General features: G+C 38.4%; 1 protein-coding gene across 3 annotated transcripts in view; it reads left to right on the forward strand.

Annotated features, from left to right (window-relative positions):
- fam204a (family with sequence similarity 204 member A) overlaps positions 1-14219 on the forward strand; it is a 53162-nt gene extending 38943 nt beyond the window's left edge. For all 3 annotated transcript variants that reach the window (XM_034184996.1, XM_034184995.1, XM_034184994.1), the window contains exons 6-7: positions 11169-11278; positions 13398-14219. In XM_034184996.1, the coding sequence (XP_034040887.1) occupies positions 11169-11278; positions 13398-13449 (162 nt within the window). In that variant the 3' untranslated portion in view covers positions 13450-14219. The remainder of the gene's footprint in view (positions 1-11168; positions 11279-13397) is intronic.
- The last annotated feature ends 1744 nt before the right edge of the window (positions 14220-15963 follow it).

Raw genomic sequence — 15963 nt, forward strand, 5'->3', positions numbered from 1 at the left:
TATTGACTACACACATATTGCTATGAAGGTGCCATCACATGATGAATTTGTTTTTGTTGATAGGAGACAATTTCATTCCATTAGTGTAAAAATCATACGTGATGCTCAAGTGCATTGGGTTGGGTTTGGAACAGGCTAGGGGCTGGCATGGTGCGCAATGGATGGTTACTTCATGAGTATATAGTTTATTCGTGTAATTGTTCCAAATGAAAACCAACGTGGACACATTTGGGCATGTGCGCATTCAAATATATTTTTTGTTATTATAATGAATGTGTTTTCTTTTTCTTGATGGTGAAACGAGAGGTGGGGCACTTCTTAACAGGCACTCAGTTGTCTTCTTGTGTTCAGTATTTGTTAAACACTTGTGTAAATGTTGTGTGAATGTCACACACTGTCAGCCACGGCACAACTTATTTGTTTTAACTTCAGTGTGTGTGCACTGCTCTGAGCCCACAGTTATTACGGCCTCACACACACGTTCCTGCTAAGTTTATTTCCATGTCATGTTAATTCCATTTGACAGGGACCCAAATAAACTATCCCTGTGTGTCTCCACATCATTTGTAGCTCACACTCAGTATAATTTCTTTTCTGTATTCATGTAGAATTATCGGACAGAGGAGATTTACATGAATTTACATATTTAAATAGGGGTGTGGAGGGGGAGGAGTTTGGTACATCTGCATGTGCGCTCAAGTCCACCTTCAGTGGGATGTACAAACAGAAGATGATTGGTTCCATGCGTACGCACACTTTGATACATCTGGATATTTTTGTGCTTACGCCAGTTTCTGGATTTTAGCGTATGCCACATTTCAGTAGGAAATACACAAGTCTGTACATGAGGCCCCAGGTGTCTCAAAGAGAACAGCTTTATCTGTTGCAACAACTGAAAAGCAAAAGGAGCAACATTAAACAAACAGAACACCTTCCTGGTTTTCTGATATACAGTAAAAAAAATAAAAATACCACTGGATAACAAAACCCAGGACACGCTGGAGGGATTACATTTCCCAGCTGGCTTGGGAATGCCTCAGAATCCCCCATGAAGAGGACTTGTCCAGTGATAGGGAAATATGGGATGAGATGCTTAGTCTGCACCCAGAGAAGCAGCAGAAAATGAACGAATAACAAAACAGTTTTGAAATGTGTTAATGGACTGAAATTGATTGAAATAACAGTTGATAAATAGCCAACAAGATTGTTTAACAGTTGCTAATTAATTGTTTTTAGAGGCTGCACATTTGTTTGCATCCAGACAAACTATCAAGAAAAACACGTTTTAGTTCTGATAATTTTACAAAAATATCAACACATTTTTTGGTTATTAAGATATGTTACATTATGTGATTTTGTCAAACTGTTTGTCTGAAATGTTTCTTTTAATATGGGCATTACTCATTAACACTTAATGTGGTGTTTTTTTGCAAAGTTATGTACTTGAAGTATTCTTTCAAAAAGACAAATCATACATTTAAAATATATCAGCTTTATGTGGTAACTTCAGAGTCACAGCACAACCTGCAACATCACCAAAAAGAGCCACAGACTTAATATCACAAACCATTTTAACTTTAAAGGGACACTTAGTAATGGTGAAGTGGTTTTGATGACATCTAGTGGTGTTTCATATTTAAGCCCGTCTGGCGGACGATCACCTACGTATGTTTATATAGGTTGGACATGCATATATTCCTATGTTCCCCCTTTTTTTATAGTAGAGTCAATGATGTTTTTTCAGATAACAAAATGGATATAGCTAAGTCACCTAGCACCAAGAAGGGTGTGCCCAATACCAGAAGTCAAAGAAACTAAATGTGTAAGTAGCAGTATAATTTACAATTCTTCAAAAGCAGCCTAATTCCATGTTAAACTGCAGACTTGGCAACACAGCTCCCCACACCACAATAATGGAGTAAGGAACATCTTATTACTAACTTTATGGATAATTTTGAGAGGATTTCAGCCTTGATGACCGCTTGTTAATAAATGCAATGAGGGATTTATCAGTATATCATGCTGAACATGTTTTCTGGAGGCACCAGATGAGGGACACCATCTTTTGTGGCTTTGCTTGCTGGCAGTAATTCACGTTCATCAATAAGGCCAGATTTCCACATTCTATGTTTGAATCCTCCATACTGTTTTGTAATGGGGGATTTTCAAGATCCCGCTAGACAGCGCCTACGTGCATGCGTGATGATGTCACAACTCTATTTGGTTAGGGAGACAGGGTTTCTTTCAATAACAAGAACTGTCAAGAAACTTTCTCGTGTGTGGTTGGTGTTGTGTGGTGGTAGGAATAGCCTTTTGAATGCTTGAATAACGATGTCAGTCGCACAAAGAAATCAAATAATAGTGAAAAGATGTTCATTGCACCCAGAATGTTGGTATTTTGGTCGTTGAACTTTCCTAGCAATGAAGCCCCGGTCACATGATACTACTGAAGGACACTGAAGCAAAAACGAAACAATACATCTGGACTTACGTTGACTTTCAGAGACATCATTTAACCGTCGCCCATCTTCATTCCTGTACGAATCTCGACAACTTCAAGTCGTCCGTATTCCGTTTTGCTTTCTGTCTTGACAGTTCCTCATTGTTTGCATAATTGTCATACTGTCAGCATTCCGTTTGGCAGTTGTCCAACTTCCTCCAACCCCCATGTCCAACGATTGCACAAACATTGTAAATGATGTATCTGAAAGTCAACGTAAGTACAGAGTTCTTGTTTCATTTTGGCTTCAGTGTCCTTCGTTAGTGTCATGTGACCAGGGCTTTGGAACAATATTCACACCACTGCAGCACTCCTTCTCATTCCTTGTAGGTTAACAACAACAATGACAACAAAATTACTTTCCGATGTGGAGTGGAATTCACCTCCAGTGGCCATTTCACTCCCTGGAAATCTAACAGCTGAGCAGGTGTTTCTAATGACACCAAACACGTGAGCAGGAGGCTCACTAAGCGGAACTCTCAATTTCAAGATGGCAGCGGATCTTGAAAATCCCACACTGAGACCCCAGACCCTTTCTTAAACCAGCTGTTGTCAAAAGACTGAGCTATTCAAGTAGTAGGGTGATTCTTTAACTACGGGCACTATTGGCCTTGTAAATGTAATTTCCACCACACCATTGCCTTACAATATAAAGCGCCTTGGGGCAACTGTTTGTTGTGATTTGGCGCTATATACATGTGCTGTGATGTCACTGTTTATCACCATAGAAACTACCCAAACAATCTTTCATGCAAACTGTTTAAAGGGACATTACAGTGTTGTGGTGGAAATTACGGCAATAGTGTGGGACAACTACATCTTGTTTAAAAAAAATCACAACAGTTGTATGACATTGAATACCCCAATTATGTTTTGATTATTTTACTGATATTTTATTCAGAGATATTTTAAAACATTAGAAAAAACGTTTCTTTACCATTCATTTTTATCATTGAAGATCAAAAGTCTGGGTGTGGGACAAGCACAAAATGGCAATATTTGCATATAATGATGCTGAAAAAAGGTGAAAAAGTCATCATAGACTACTAGAACAAATTTCTTAACACACTTTCATTGTAAAGATAACTATAAAAGTGTGAAATTTCCCCTTTTTTCTGTTTTTCATACAATATGATCAAAGGACATAAGTGCCTGTAGTCTAAGAATCACCCAGTAATGTGAGAGCTGTGCCTCAGGGACGATAGTGATCATGCTACATACATACACCTTCAAATGTGCATAGGTGTCTGAGTTGTTACCTTTAGAGGTGGGGATGGACAAGTTGATTTCCTAGGTGGTACCATCCAAGACCCAGGGGATTCCATGGTGTTGTGCATGTAGCGAGGCTCAGCATCATTGCAGGGTCCCAGACTTGGCTCGACTCTCCGTGGTGTTCAGGTCAGGCGAGTTGACTTGGCCAGTCACCTGCACGAATACCATGGTCAGCAAAGAAGTCACTAATAGTTTTGGCACTGTGGGCAGCTGCCAAGTCCTGTTGGAAAAGGAAATCGGCATCTCCATAAACCTTGTCAGCAGCTGGAAGCATGAAGTGCTCTAAGGCCCCGTTCAGACTGGGGTTGGTAATCCAATTTGAGCAGGATTCAGGCCACATCTGGCTTGACCCAGATAGGTTTTTTCCTGAATTTGAAAGGCACAAGTCAGATTTAAGCTGAATATGAGATTTGCCAAGGTCTGAATGCAAATGTGGCTAGAATCCAGATAGCATGACATCAAACTTCCTCACTATGTCCATGCACCCACCACTTCCTCTCCACTGTGGCACCACTTGGTGTGGCTGCAGTGTTGAGTACAGCAAACAATCTGACAAGAGGACTTTGGACCACAGAGTATTTGATTCAGTTCTTTTTCTGTTTAGCCCAGGTAAGATTCTATTGACATTGTCTGTGGTTCAGGAGTGGTCTGACGCTTGTCTCCCATTTCCTGGACGCATCTATATGTGGTGGCTCTTGATGCAATGAATCCAGCCTCAGTCCACTCCTTGTGAGCCTCCCCCACGTTCTTGAATCAGCTTTGCATGATAATCGTCTCAAGGCTGTTGCTTGTGCATCTTTTCCGACCAAAGTCAACGTTCCATGAATATGCTTTGATACAGCACTCTGTCAGTGTCCAGCCCTTTCACCCATGACCTCCTGTGAATTAACCTCCCTGTTGAGGGTGTCAGTGAATGTCTTTTGGACAATCATCAAGTCAGTAGTCTTGCCCATGTTTGTTGCTGTGTGTACTGAACCAGACTTAAAGAGTCATGGTATTTATTCCTTAAATAGCAAGTTATTTAAACTTGAAACGAAGTCTAACATTTTTGTGATATGGGGGGCTTTTCAAATTTAAATTTGAAAAAAATGATTGAAACATTGTAGTTTATATGTAATAAGTCTAGAATATATACATTTTTAACTTCCTAAAATAACTAAAAATATTGAACGTTTTCACAGTATTCAGATGCTTTTAGATACACTTGTAACAGGTGTTAAATGATGCAATATTCACATACATGTTAATCCAAACGTCACAGCAATTTATTGCATGTGCAAGTGTGCATGCTTGCGCTGTCTGTGCAGATCTGTTTCCTGACCAGAAATCCTCTCTGTGCCATTTACATACAGAGATCCTGTTTCAAAGAGATGACTGTGATGGATTAGTTTGATGGGACAACAGAGCAACCACAGTATGCACTTAAATAAGATAGCAATGTGTACTCACACATGCCGCAAATGGATTTTCATTATGAGCACATTCTGTAGCACCCTAATATGTTTTTATTTCTCCGCCTTACTAACGAACAAGAACACAGCTTTGTTTGAACCAGATGAACAACTAAATATTTCCCAAGCAAAAAGGATGCTCCTTAATCTGCAGACTAGTTGATTAGATTGTCTGTCTGTTGTAGGACCTGAAGAGCTTCAAATCTTAGATAACTGTGGATGGTGGTTTAAAACACCTGTCTGTCCAACATCTATGGTACATTAGCAGAGTGTTTAAGCAAATTGAAGTTCAGCACAAATAATGAACATGATGAACTGTTCTTTCAACACTTACCCACCTTCATTTCAGAATAACTTTATCTTTCCTCGGTGCTGTAAAATGGGATGTCTTCCTACAGCTTGCCAGTGTTGAATATCTTGTGGTATACTCTGTGTATTAGTAGTGGTGATTCTTCTTTTGATGGCTGATTTTGACAGACTCACTTTCTGCCATGAGGGTGTTCATGATCTGGCCAAATTACTGGTCAACCAGCTCATGTATCAGTTGTATTCTGTTTGTTTTGGTGCTCCTGATCTGAACTGGTCATTCTTTTTGGAGTTCATATTGACAGTTAACAGAAACATTTTCAAATTGCTAATTTAATTTGTCTATGATGTTTTACCTGCTGTCCTGCAATTTAAATAATGAGGAAAAAACCCACACCTTGGCCAGTTTAGTGCAACAGTTAACTGAAACAATCCTGTAAATGGTGATACAAGCACCAGAGTCGGCACAAATACTCCTTAGACATTACTCTTTTGAAAAAAAAAAAATGACTAGCCACTTGAATTTTCAATAGGCGACCAGGTAGGGGTCAGTTGAAGAATTACACTGGGGTCAAAATGAAAAATGCTCCAATCAAATTGAAAACTACACTACAATATTTGTCTGATTATAACAATTCCAAAAAGGTATAGTTTGGACTATCTATGACTGAATATGCAGGAGTTATGGGGTAAAAACAGCAAAAATAGTGACAGGTCATTTTCAGTTTGTACAGGGGTCCAAAGTTAAATTTGCTCAATTTTGGTAAAAAGTGAGGCAAATTATTGGTTGGACTAATGGGATTAATAAATGGAATAGTTTTAACTGTGTTGAATGCTTGGTCTCCAAAGTAAAGGTCAAACAAGGTCAACATCATTGGATTCTATGACATGTGACATATGTTACCCTGTAACATGATAACTAAGCATGATACATTTTTTTTTTTTTTTTTAAACTCTGTCAACTCAACTAATAATTTGCATAATTTTTTTTACCAAAATTGGAGCAACTTGTCCATACTATACCTTTTTGGAATGCTTGTGATCAGACAAATAATGTAGTGTAGTTTTCAATTTGATTGGAGCATTTTTAATTTTGACCCCTGTGTAATTCTTCAGTTGACCCCTACCTGGCTGCCTATTGAAAATTCAAGTGGCTAGTCATTTCTTTTTTCAAAAGAGTAATGTCTAAGGAGTAGTTGTGCCAAATTTGATGCTTGTATTACCATTTGCAGGATTTTGCTCTAAATATTCCATTAGCTGCTGCACTAGTTTGCAAGATAACTTCCCAATTGCTTTTGGGAACGTAAAATGTTTTAAAGATTTATTTATTTATTTATTTTTTAATCTGCAGAAGTAAAAGCCGGTTCGGCTTAATAAAGATGCCAGTCATAATATTGTACTGGATGCCTTCAATAACAAAAACATTGTCAGTGGCTAAATACCTGCAGAACTAAGTGTTTAGTCTGATTTCACAAGTATCCCACAAACGTACAGAACTGTGAAGAAGTTGTAATCACATTTATTGTGTTTATTTAACCATATTTTGAAAAGGATTTTATTTTTGAGTGATTATCAGCAGCTGGTTTTGTTTTTTCATGTTTTCATGTTTGATTTTTGTTTGAGTAGACATGTTTGAATATTTCATTTGAGGCATATCCATCCATAAATTTTCTGAACCAGCTTATTCCAGTTAAGGGTCACGGGGGTGCTAGAACATTTCCCAGTGGTCATTGGGTGAAGGATGGTGTACACCCGGACAGGCTGACACATATAGACAGACAAACTACATTTATGGATGTGGCAGTGTGTACTTTTTATATATCTTTAATACATTGGGTACAACTCAGAAACCATCCCCACTTTTATGTCTGTAAAGTATGTAAAGCATGTATGTTATTTACTTATGTATGAGGTGCATGCAAAAAGTATCCAACCTTATTTTAACACACAAACACAAATGTAGTGTGCCAGTTATCGTTTGGTGGGGAGGTGTAGGGAACCTTCTTGCGCATGCATTTTTTCCCACCCGCAGAGTGCATCAGTCACTAGCACTCAGCCTTAGAGTGAACACATGTACTTAGCACCTGTCAGATTCTTCTTTACTACAACATGACTGAATGACTTGAACAAAAGTTTTGCATCAAATTTTGCTAAAAGCTTTATTATGGCCAGCCGAAGGCACGCCTGTGCACTAATCATGGTGTCTAATCAGCATCTTGATATGCCACACCTGTGACGTGGGATGGATTATCTCGGTAAAGGAGAAGTGGTCACTAACACAGATTTAGACAGATTTGTGAGCAATATTTGAGAGAAATGGGTTTTTGTGTCTATAGAAAATGTTTTAGATCTTTGAGTTCAGCTCATGAAAAATGGGAGCAAAAACAATAAGGGATGTGTTTATATTTTTGTTCACTGTATATACACTCAACAAAAATATAAACGCAACACTTTTGGTTTTGCTCCCATTTTGTATGAGATGAACTCAAAGATCTAAAACTTTTTCTACATACACAATATCACCATTTCTCTCAAATATTGTTCACAGACCAGTCTAAATCTGTGATAGTGAGCACTTCTCCTTTGCTGAGATAATCCATCCCACCTCACAGGTGTGGCATATCAAGATGCTGATTAGACACCATGATTAGTGCACAGGTGTGCCTTAGACTGCCCACAATAAAAGGCCACTCTGAAAGGTGCAGTTTTGTTTTATTGGGGGGGGATACCAGTCAGTATCTGGTGTGACCACCATTTGCCTCATGCAGTGCAACACATCTAATTCGCATAGAGTTGATCAGGTTGTCATTTGTGGCCTGTGGAATGTTGGTCCACTCCTCTTCAATGGCTGTGCGAAGTTGCTGGATATTGGCAGGAACTTGTACACGCTGTCGTATACGCCGGTCCAGAGCATCCCAAACATGCTCAATGGGTGACATGTCCGGTGAGTATGCTGGCCATGCAAGAACTGGGACATTTTCAGCTTCCAAGAATTGTGTACAGATCCTTGCAACATGGGGCTGTGCATTATCCTGCTGCAACATGAGGTGATGTTCTTGGATGTATGGCACAACAATGGGCCTCAGGATCTTGTCACGGTATCTCTGTGCATTCAAAATGCCATCAATAAAATGCACCTGTGTTCTTCGTCCATAACAGACGCCTGCCCATACCATAACCCCACCGCCACCATGGGCCACTCGATCCACAACATTGACATCAGAAAACCGCTCACCCACACGACGCCACACACGCTGTCTGCCATCTGCCCTGAACAGTGTGAACCGGGATTCATCCGTGAAGAGAACACCTCTCCAACGTGCCAAACGCCAGCGAATGTGAGCATTTGCCCACTCAAGTTGGTTACAACGACGAACTGGAGTCAGGTCGAGACCCCGATGAGGACGACGAGCATGCAGATGAGCTTCCCTGAGACGGTTTCTGACAGTTAATGCAGAAATTCTTTGGTTATGCAAACCGATTGTTTCAGCAGCTGTCCGAGTGGCTGGTCTCAGACGATCTTGGAGGTGAACATGCTGGATGTGGAGGTCCTGGGCTGGTGTGGTTACACGTGGTCTGCGGTTGTGAGGCTGGTTGGATGTACTGCCAAATTCTCTGAAAGCCTTTGGAGACGGCTTATGGTAGAGAAATGAACATTCAATACACGAGCAACAGCTCTGGTTGACATTCCTGCTGTCAGCATGCCAATTACACACTCCCTCAAATCTTGCGACATCTGTGGCATTGTGCTGTGTGATAAAACTGCACCTTTCAGAGTGGCCTTTTATTGTGGGCAGTCTAAGGCACACCTGTGCACTAATCATGGTGTCTAATCAGCATCTTGATATGGCACACCTGTGAGGTGGGATGGATTATCTCAGCAAAGGAGAAGTGCTCACTATCACAGATTTAGACTGGTTTGTGAACAATATTTGAGAGAAATGGTGATATTGTGTATGTAGAAAAAGTTTTAGATCTTTGAGTTCATCTCATACAAAATGGGAGCAAAACCAAAAGTGTTGCGTTTATATTTTTGTTGAGTGTATATATATATATATGTATATATATATATATATATATGTGTGTGTGTGTGTGTGTGTATATATGTATATATATATGTATATGTATGTATGGGGTATAAATACTCATAATGTATAATGTCACTACATTTAACTGTACAAAATGAGAATCAATTTTTAAATTCCATAATAGATATAATTCAAAATCACTGCCTGGTTGAAATGAGGTGGATGTGTAGTACTACTATCATTCAGCAGAGTGCGCACAGAATTAGAGACTTAATTCGAGTATTGTGTCACCTCTGTACTAAACAGACATAAGAAAAAATAATGGCAGACTGTGAGAAATTTCCCCAGAAATCAAATTGAGCACCCAGAGCAAAAATGAAGGATGGGGCAAGTCTTTACTTATGTGTTGACGAGCCAGTTGTGTGATGGAGTCAGGCGGGGAGTTGAGCAGCTATGGCACCGTCTCTGTCAGCTGGCTGCTCCACTCAGAACAGCCTGCTGATCTGGATGAAGTGCTCACTTCAGTGGCGCAACAAAATGTCCATTTTTTACTTCAACACAGAAGAAATGAATTGAACATAGCAAAAAGAGTTACTTTTTTAATGTGCTTTGGCAGATATGTTAATATACCAACTAAGGAAACATTTCCCAGTCCTAATAAGCATTTCTTTTTTTCTTTTTTTTTTTTACCAGTCAGGTGTTAATGATACATTGACAGACAGGCAGTTTACTTCAGGAAGCATTTAAATTATTTAAATGCCACATATGCTCTATAGTTCTCCTGGGAGGGGGGGAGAAAAATCTTGAACGTGGTGTGTAGTGATATTTAATTGTCCCCGTGGTCTAGTGTTCCAAAACCCAAAGCAAAATCACAATATATTGTCATATTAAATTGCATTTCTTATGTGTTGTGTGATAAACATCAACTCTGGAGATAAGTGTAAAGTTGCTGCAATAGAAATGGGAAGTTTATTAATATAAATTTATATTAAGTGCTGAGCAATCAAGACTAAACAAAACAAATATATTGTGTGACTAACTTTTATCTTTTAAAGAGCATTGTTGTGGGGGCGACTATCCCACAGGTTCACGAGAACACGATCAATTCATTACTTGATTACAAATTGCTTTGTTGTCACCATACAATGGACGGTCAGCCTATAAAGTAGTCAGGATTTTATTCATAAGAAATAGCTTTCTTTATTCCAGGTAATTTACTTTTGTCCACCAGATTTAATATTTGGTAATTAGTATGTCACTAAAAGACTGCTATAGACATTTCTAAACAAGGAAAAGGCACATTTATGGAGGAAGACTGTGGTGCTGTTTTTTGCATATTTTTCTCTGTTCTTAGAATAGTTAGCATAATTAGCATAAGGTTGTGCTAAATCATTGTGAGGTTTTATTTTGACTGTCAGTTTATGGCCCTTTGTAAACCCTTGTCAAAGTCATAGTGCTGTAGTACAGCACAGGATTCCCCTGTTGTGCAACTCGATAGCAGTTTTCGGAGATGGGCGGCGGTGTGGAGGAGCAGAGACGCGAACAAGAAGCCACTCTGACACACCAGCGGCACAGACTGATTTCCATTCTCCTCTGTCTGCCTCCAAATAGCTGGCTGTGAAAATCACTGAAGCCGCCGACTGCCGTGACTTTGTGCGAAGGAAACAGGAAGAGGAAGATTTGAGGGCTGCCCAGAAAAGGAAGAAACAAATCGCCTGGGGGTATGATGTCAGTCTTTCTGTTGGCGCTTTTTGCATCTGCATGTGCGACTCCATTATCTGTTGTAAAGCCACTGCTCCAGGTGGACTTTAAGATGCAGCTCTGTTGTCTTCCAGTCATTGTACAAAAGCTGGAAATGGACCTTTGCGTCATTACGTGTGAAATCATCAGGTGCCTCCCGGGTCACCGAATCGGATTCTCGTGTTTTTTTTTTGTCTGATGAACACATGCAAAATATTTCTGCTTAATTCCAAGTAGTTTATATATATATATATATATATATATATATATATATATATATATATATATATATATATATATATATATATATATATATATATATATATATATATATATATTTTTTTTTTTTTTTTTTTTTTAATAAGGTACCCACAATCCCATTTTTCACTCTTGAATGCATTTTGAGCTTTTTTCATTTTTAAAAGGCATTATCTCAGCTAAAAATGCAGATATAAAGCTTAAATTTGGAATACACCCTATTTGGGGACCCCAGATACAGTAGTAAATTTCAAAAATGGGATACAAAGCTTATTTTTTATTCTGTAGCATCACAAAAATGCCTGTTTGTCCATTCTTGCAAAAAAATACTAAATTTCAAAGAGCTGTACTAAAGAAGGGATTCGATGGATAATCTTCATATTGTAGAATACACATATCTGGGGTACTAGTTATATGTTTGTAAAACATTGTGGTCATAACTTGAAGGGTTTTTGAATTACTGACTCTTGAAAATTGGACTTGATCGTAGAATTTCAAAAATACGCCTCCAGTCTCTTTATGATTTGACCATGTGGGCAAGTGCTCAGCCACTTCATAATTTTTTTGTGGAGAGCATATTGATATACCAACTTTATATCAATTTTTTTAATCTAGCTCAAATGCCTTCATGGTGAAAAAAGTTTGAAAAGTAGTGTCCCGTAACATGGCACGAACCAATTTTGAACCTGTATTTGCATATTCAGAAAGCAATATATCAGCTCTGAATAGAAGCATAAAACTCATATTTGGTATTTACAATATTTTGCACCCCAAAAATAATGGATCAATTTTGAAAGACAGATTAATGATCTTATTTTTTCTTTCATTGCATCATAAATTTAGCAATTAAGTCATCAACGCAATTCCGAGAGTAAATTGAGAGATAATTTTGATTTTTCAGAATTTACTTTCTCTACATAAAATATATTTATGCATAAGAACTGCATAAGCTGTAATTAATTACTCCAAACAAAGCAATGCATGCACTCCTCACTGATACAATATATACACTGGCAAGTGATCAGGTGACTCCAATTTCTTTATGTGCAGCAGCTGATGACATCATCAGCCACATTTAAAACAATGAGCAGTTACTCTTGATATCAGATCTATTTTTAAACTGCGTGACTCGTGATCAGCTTGTCTAAAATTGTTATAACACCAATTCCCTTGCCATATTAATGCCTCTGATGAAATGAACAGATTAAGAAAAATACATATTGTCTTAGTTGTTTTAGCTACTGAACTAAGCACTATTAATATAATACTAGGCTAAGTATACACTTTACTGCACCATGCAAGATTTCACCTGCTTTGAGAGAGAAACCCCCATCCTGATAAATATATTTTACCTTTAGTACAGCTCTTTGAAATTTAGTAATTTTTTTGCAAGAATAGACAAACTGCCATTTTTGTTATGCTACAGAATGAAACATTATCTTTGTATCCCATGTTTGAAATAGGCTACTGTATCTGGGGTGCCCAAATAGGGTGTATTCCAAATCTGAGCTTCGTATCTGCATTTTTAGCTGCGATAATGCCTTTTAAAAATGAAAAAAAAAAAGCTCAAAATGCATTTGCGAGTGTGAATAGGATTGTGGGTACCCTGATTAAAAAAAAAATTATATATAAAAAAAAACACTTGGAATTAAGCAGAAATATTTTGCATGGGTTCATCAGACATGTGGGTACTTGCAAAAAAAAAAAAAAAAAAACATGAGAATCCGAGTCGGTGACCCGGGAAGATTTTGGAAAATCTGATGATTTCACACAGAATGACCCCTTTTATAATGTCTTTCTCAGTAACAGCATTCTAAGATTTGCTATTTTTGTGTCTTACAGGTTTGAGGCTAAAAAACGCTGGGAAACCAAAAGCAACATGGGTTACATGTGACTCCAACCAAGCCTATTTTTTAAGTGACCTTGATAAGTTGTGCTTTTATACAGCAGTCTTTCTTCTCTTTTACCCCGTGTATTCTGAAGAGGTCACAGCAGTAGATTATGAGCGGGAAAAAGTCACACTATTGGTGAGAAGGAAAAGAAACATCCATGCGAGTATGAGGCAGAGGAAAATTATGGAGTGTTCAGATTAATTCCTAAGGCACCCAGTGGTGTCTGCATTGTGTTATTTTCATTACATTTCAGTGATTTGAGCATTCTGGCCCCGCTTTTTTTTTTCTTTCTCTCTCTGTCTCTCTCCTTCAAATTAAATCTGGTGTACATTACTGGATGATGCGTTTATTTATTGCTGTAAAGTGGGTTAATCATGAAGGTGCTCCTTTCTTCTTCTGAGGAAGAGAAAGGAAAGATTAGGGTTCTAATGCAATGTACAGGATAATATGCGATAGGATTTGTGGGAAGCAAATGAATTTTGGCCACTGTAAACTGTTGTGAGCAGTCGTAAAGTGGAGTTAGAGTGAGACATGAAACGGAGGCTTTGCCGTTGGCCCTCGCGCATCCGGTGAGACGTGCTATTGTTTCTCCGCCCAAACAAGAGGCGGGTGGTGTTTCTCGAAGCCTACGCTCGCTGCTCGTTGTCTAACGAGCTCTCGCCAGCATCTGTAAATTCGCCTACTTTGATCTTTTCAAATCTGAAGCGTTTGCCTCTGCAGCTACGCAGATGTCTGAAATATGCTTTAATTTAACAATAAAAAAAGCAAGACCGATAATTTTCTTCAAACTGCTTGCTTATTTTTTTCTGCCACAAAAAATGATTAGCTTTGCTTCAAGGTAGTAAGAAATTAAATGAATCCACACAAATTGTTGCATTGCACATATTAAAGTATTTTGTCCCCTGGTGAGTTGCATGTCTCTTTGCTTTGCTTGGTGGGCCGACACAGTGCAAAGAAAAATTAACAATACATCAGCAAACTCTGTATAACTGGGGAATTTGTTTTTTTTTTTTTTTGTTGTTGTTTTTCTTTTGAGGATGGGGAACCTCCTAATAAAAATCAACCTCCACTTGTTGAGCTTTCTTGTGTAACTGGAAACATTAGGTACAAATAGATAAGATGAAATACTGTAACCAAACAGCAACAATCTGTGGTGCAAATTTGGTGAGAATCTGTGATATAGTTTTGGCATAATCCTTCAAAGCCTGTATAAAGTGAAATTTTGATCCCTCCAAATTTCAGTAGAGTCTTCCATACCCTAATGTGTATCTGTGCTGAAAATGTCATCAAAATCTGTGCAGTAGTTTTGACATAATCCTGCTAACAGTAATCCCTCAAAGCCAGTATAAAGTAAAAGTTGATCCAGAATCCAGATCCAGATCTGGATCACCTCCAAAAATTTAATGGAGTCTTCCATGCCCTAATATGTATTGGTGCTGAAAATTTCGTCAAAATCCGCGCAGTACTTGTCACGTAATGCCACTAACAGTAATCCTTCAAAGTCTATATAAAGTGAAGCTTGATCCAGATCTGGACCACCTCCAAAATTTAATGGAGTATTCCACGGCCTAATATCTGTCGGTGGTGAAAATTTCGTCAAAATCCGTGCAGTAGTTTTGAGGTAATCCTGCTAACAAACAGACAGACAAATAAATAAATAAACACAGATGATTTTATTATGTCCTTGGCAGATGTAATAAGTGAGTTTTAAATTCAAAGGATTATATACAATTATTGACTTTTAATTTCAGTGATCCCGTGATTATGCAGACCTGGTCAGGATGGGGTTCACTGAGGCCGGTGAACCCCATCCTGACCAGGTCCACATAATCACAGGTACACCAAAATCAAAAGTCTATAACTGCTTTATTAAAGTTTTGCAAACATCTTGATTGTTTTAACCCATCTAAGTAACCTAAAAGGGGTTGGATTTTTTTTTGGGGGGGGGGGGGCAGCAGTGGTGGTCTTACCTCTTCTACCTTTGCTGAGATCTAAGCAAAAATAATAGTAATAATTTTAAAAAATGCATTTGGAATTTATTGTTAAAAAACACTAAACAACCACTTACTAACATAGATGCTAATTATTTGTCTATACGTAATTAACATTTCAGCTGTAAATAAGCTAACGTTTACATACAACAAGGAGGAAAAAAAAACCCGGAGCAGTGCTCCTCTATCAATCAATCAATCAACTTTTTTCTTGTATAGCGCCAAATCACAACAAACAGTTGCCCCAAGGCGCTCCACATTGCAAGGCAAGGCCATACAATAATTATGAAACACAGTCTACGTCTAAAGCAACATAACCAAGGGATGGTCCAGGGTCACCCGATCCAGCCCTAACTATAAGCCTTAGCGAAAAGGAAAGTTTTAAGCCTAATCTTAAAAGTAGAGAGGGTATCTGTCTCCCTGATCTGAATTGGGAGCTGGTTCCACAGGAGAGGAGCCTGAAAGCTGAAGGCTCTGCCTCCCATTCTACTCTTACAAACCCTAGGAACTACAAGTAAGCCCGCA

The sequence above is a fragment of the Thalassophryne amazonica genome, chromosome 13, assembly GCF_902500255.1.
Source record: "Thalassophryne amazonica chromosome 13, fThaAma1.1, whole genome shotgun sequence".
Taxonomy (NCBI): Eukaryota; Metazoa; Chordata; class Actinopteri; order Batrachoidiformes; family Batrachoididae; genus Thalassophryne; species Thalassophryne amazonica.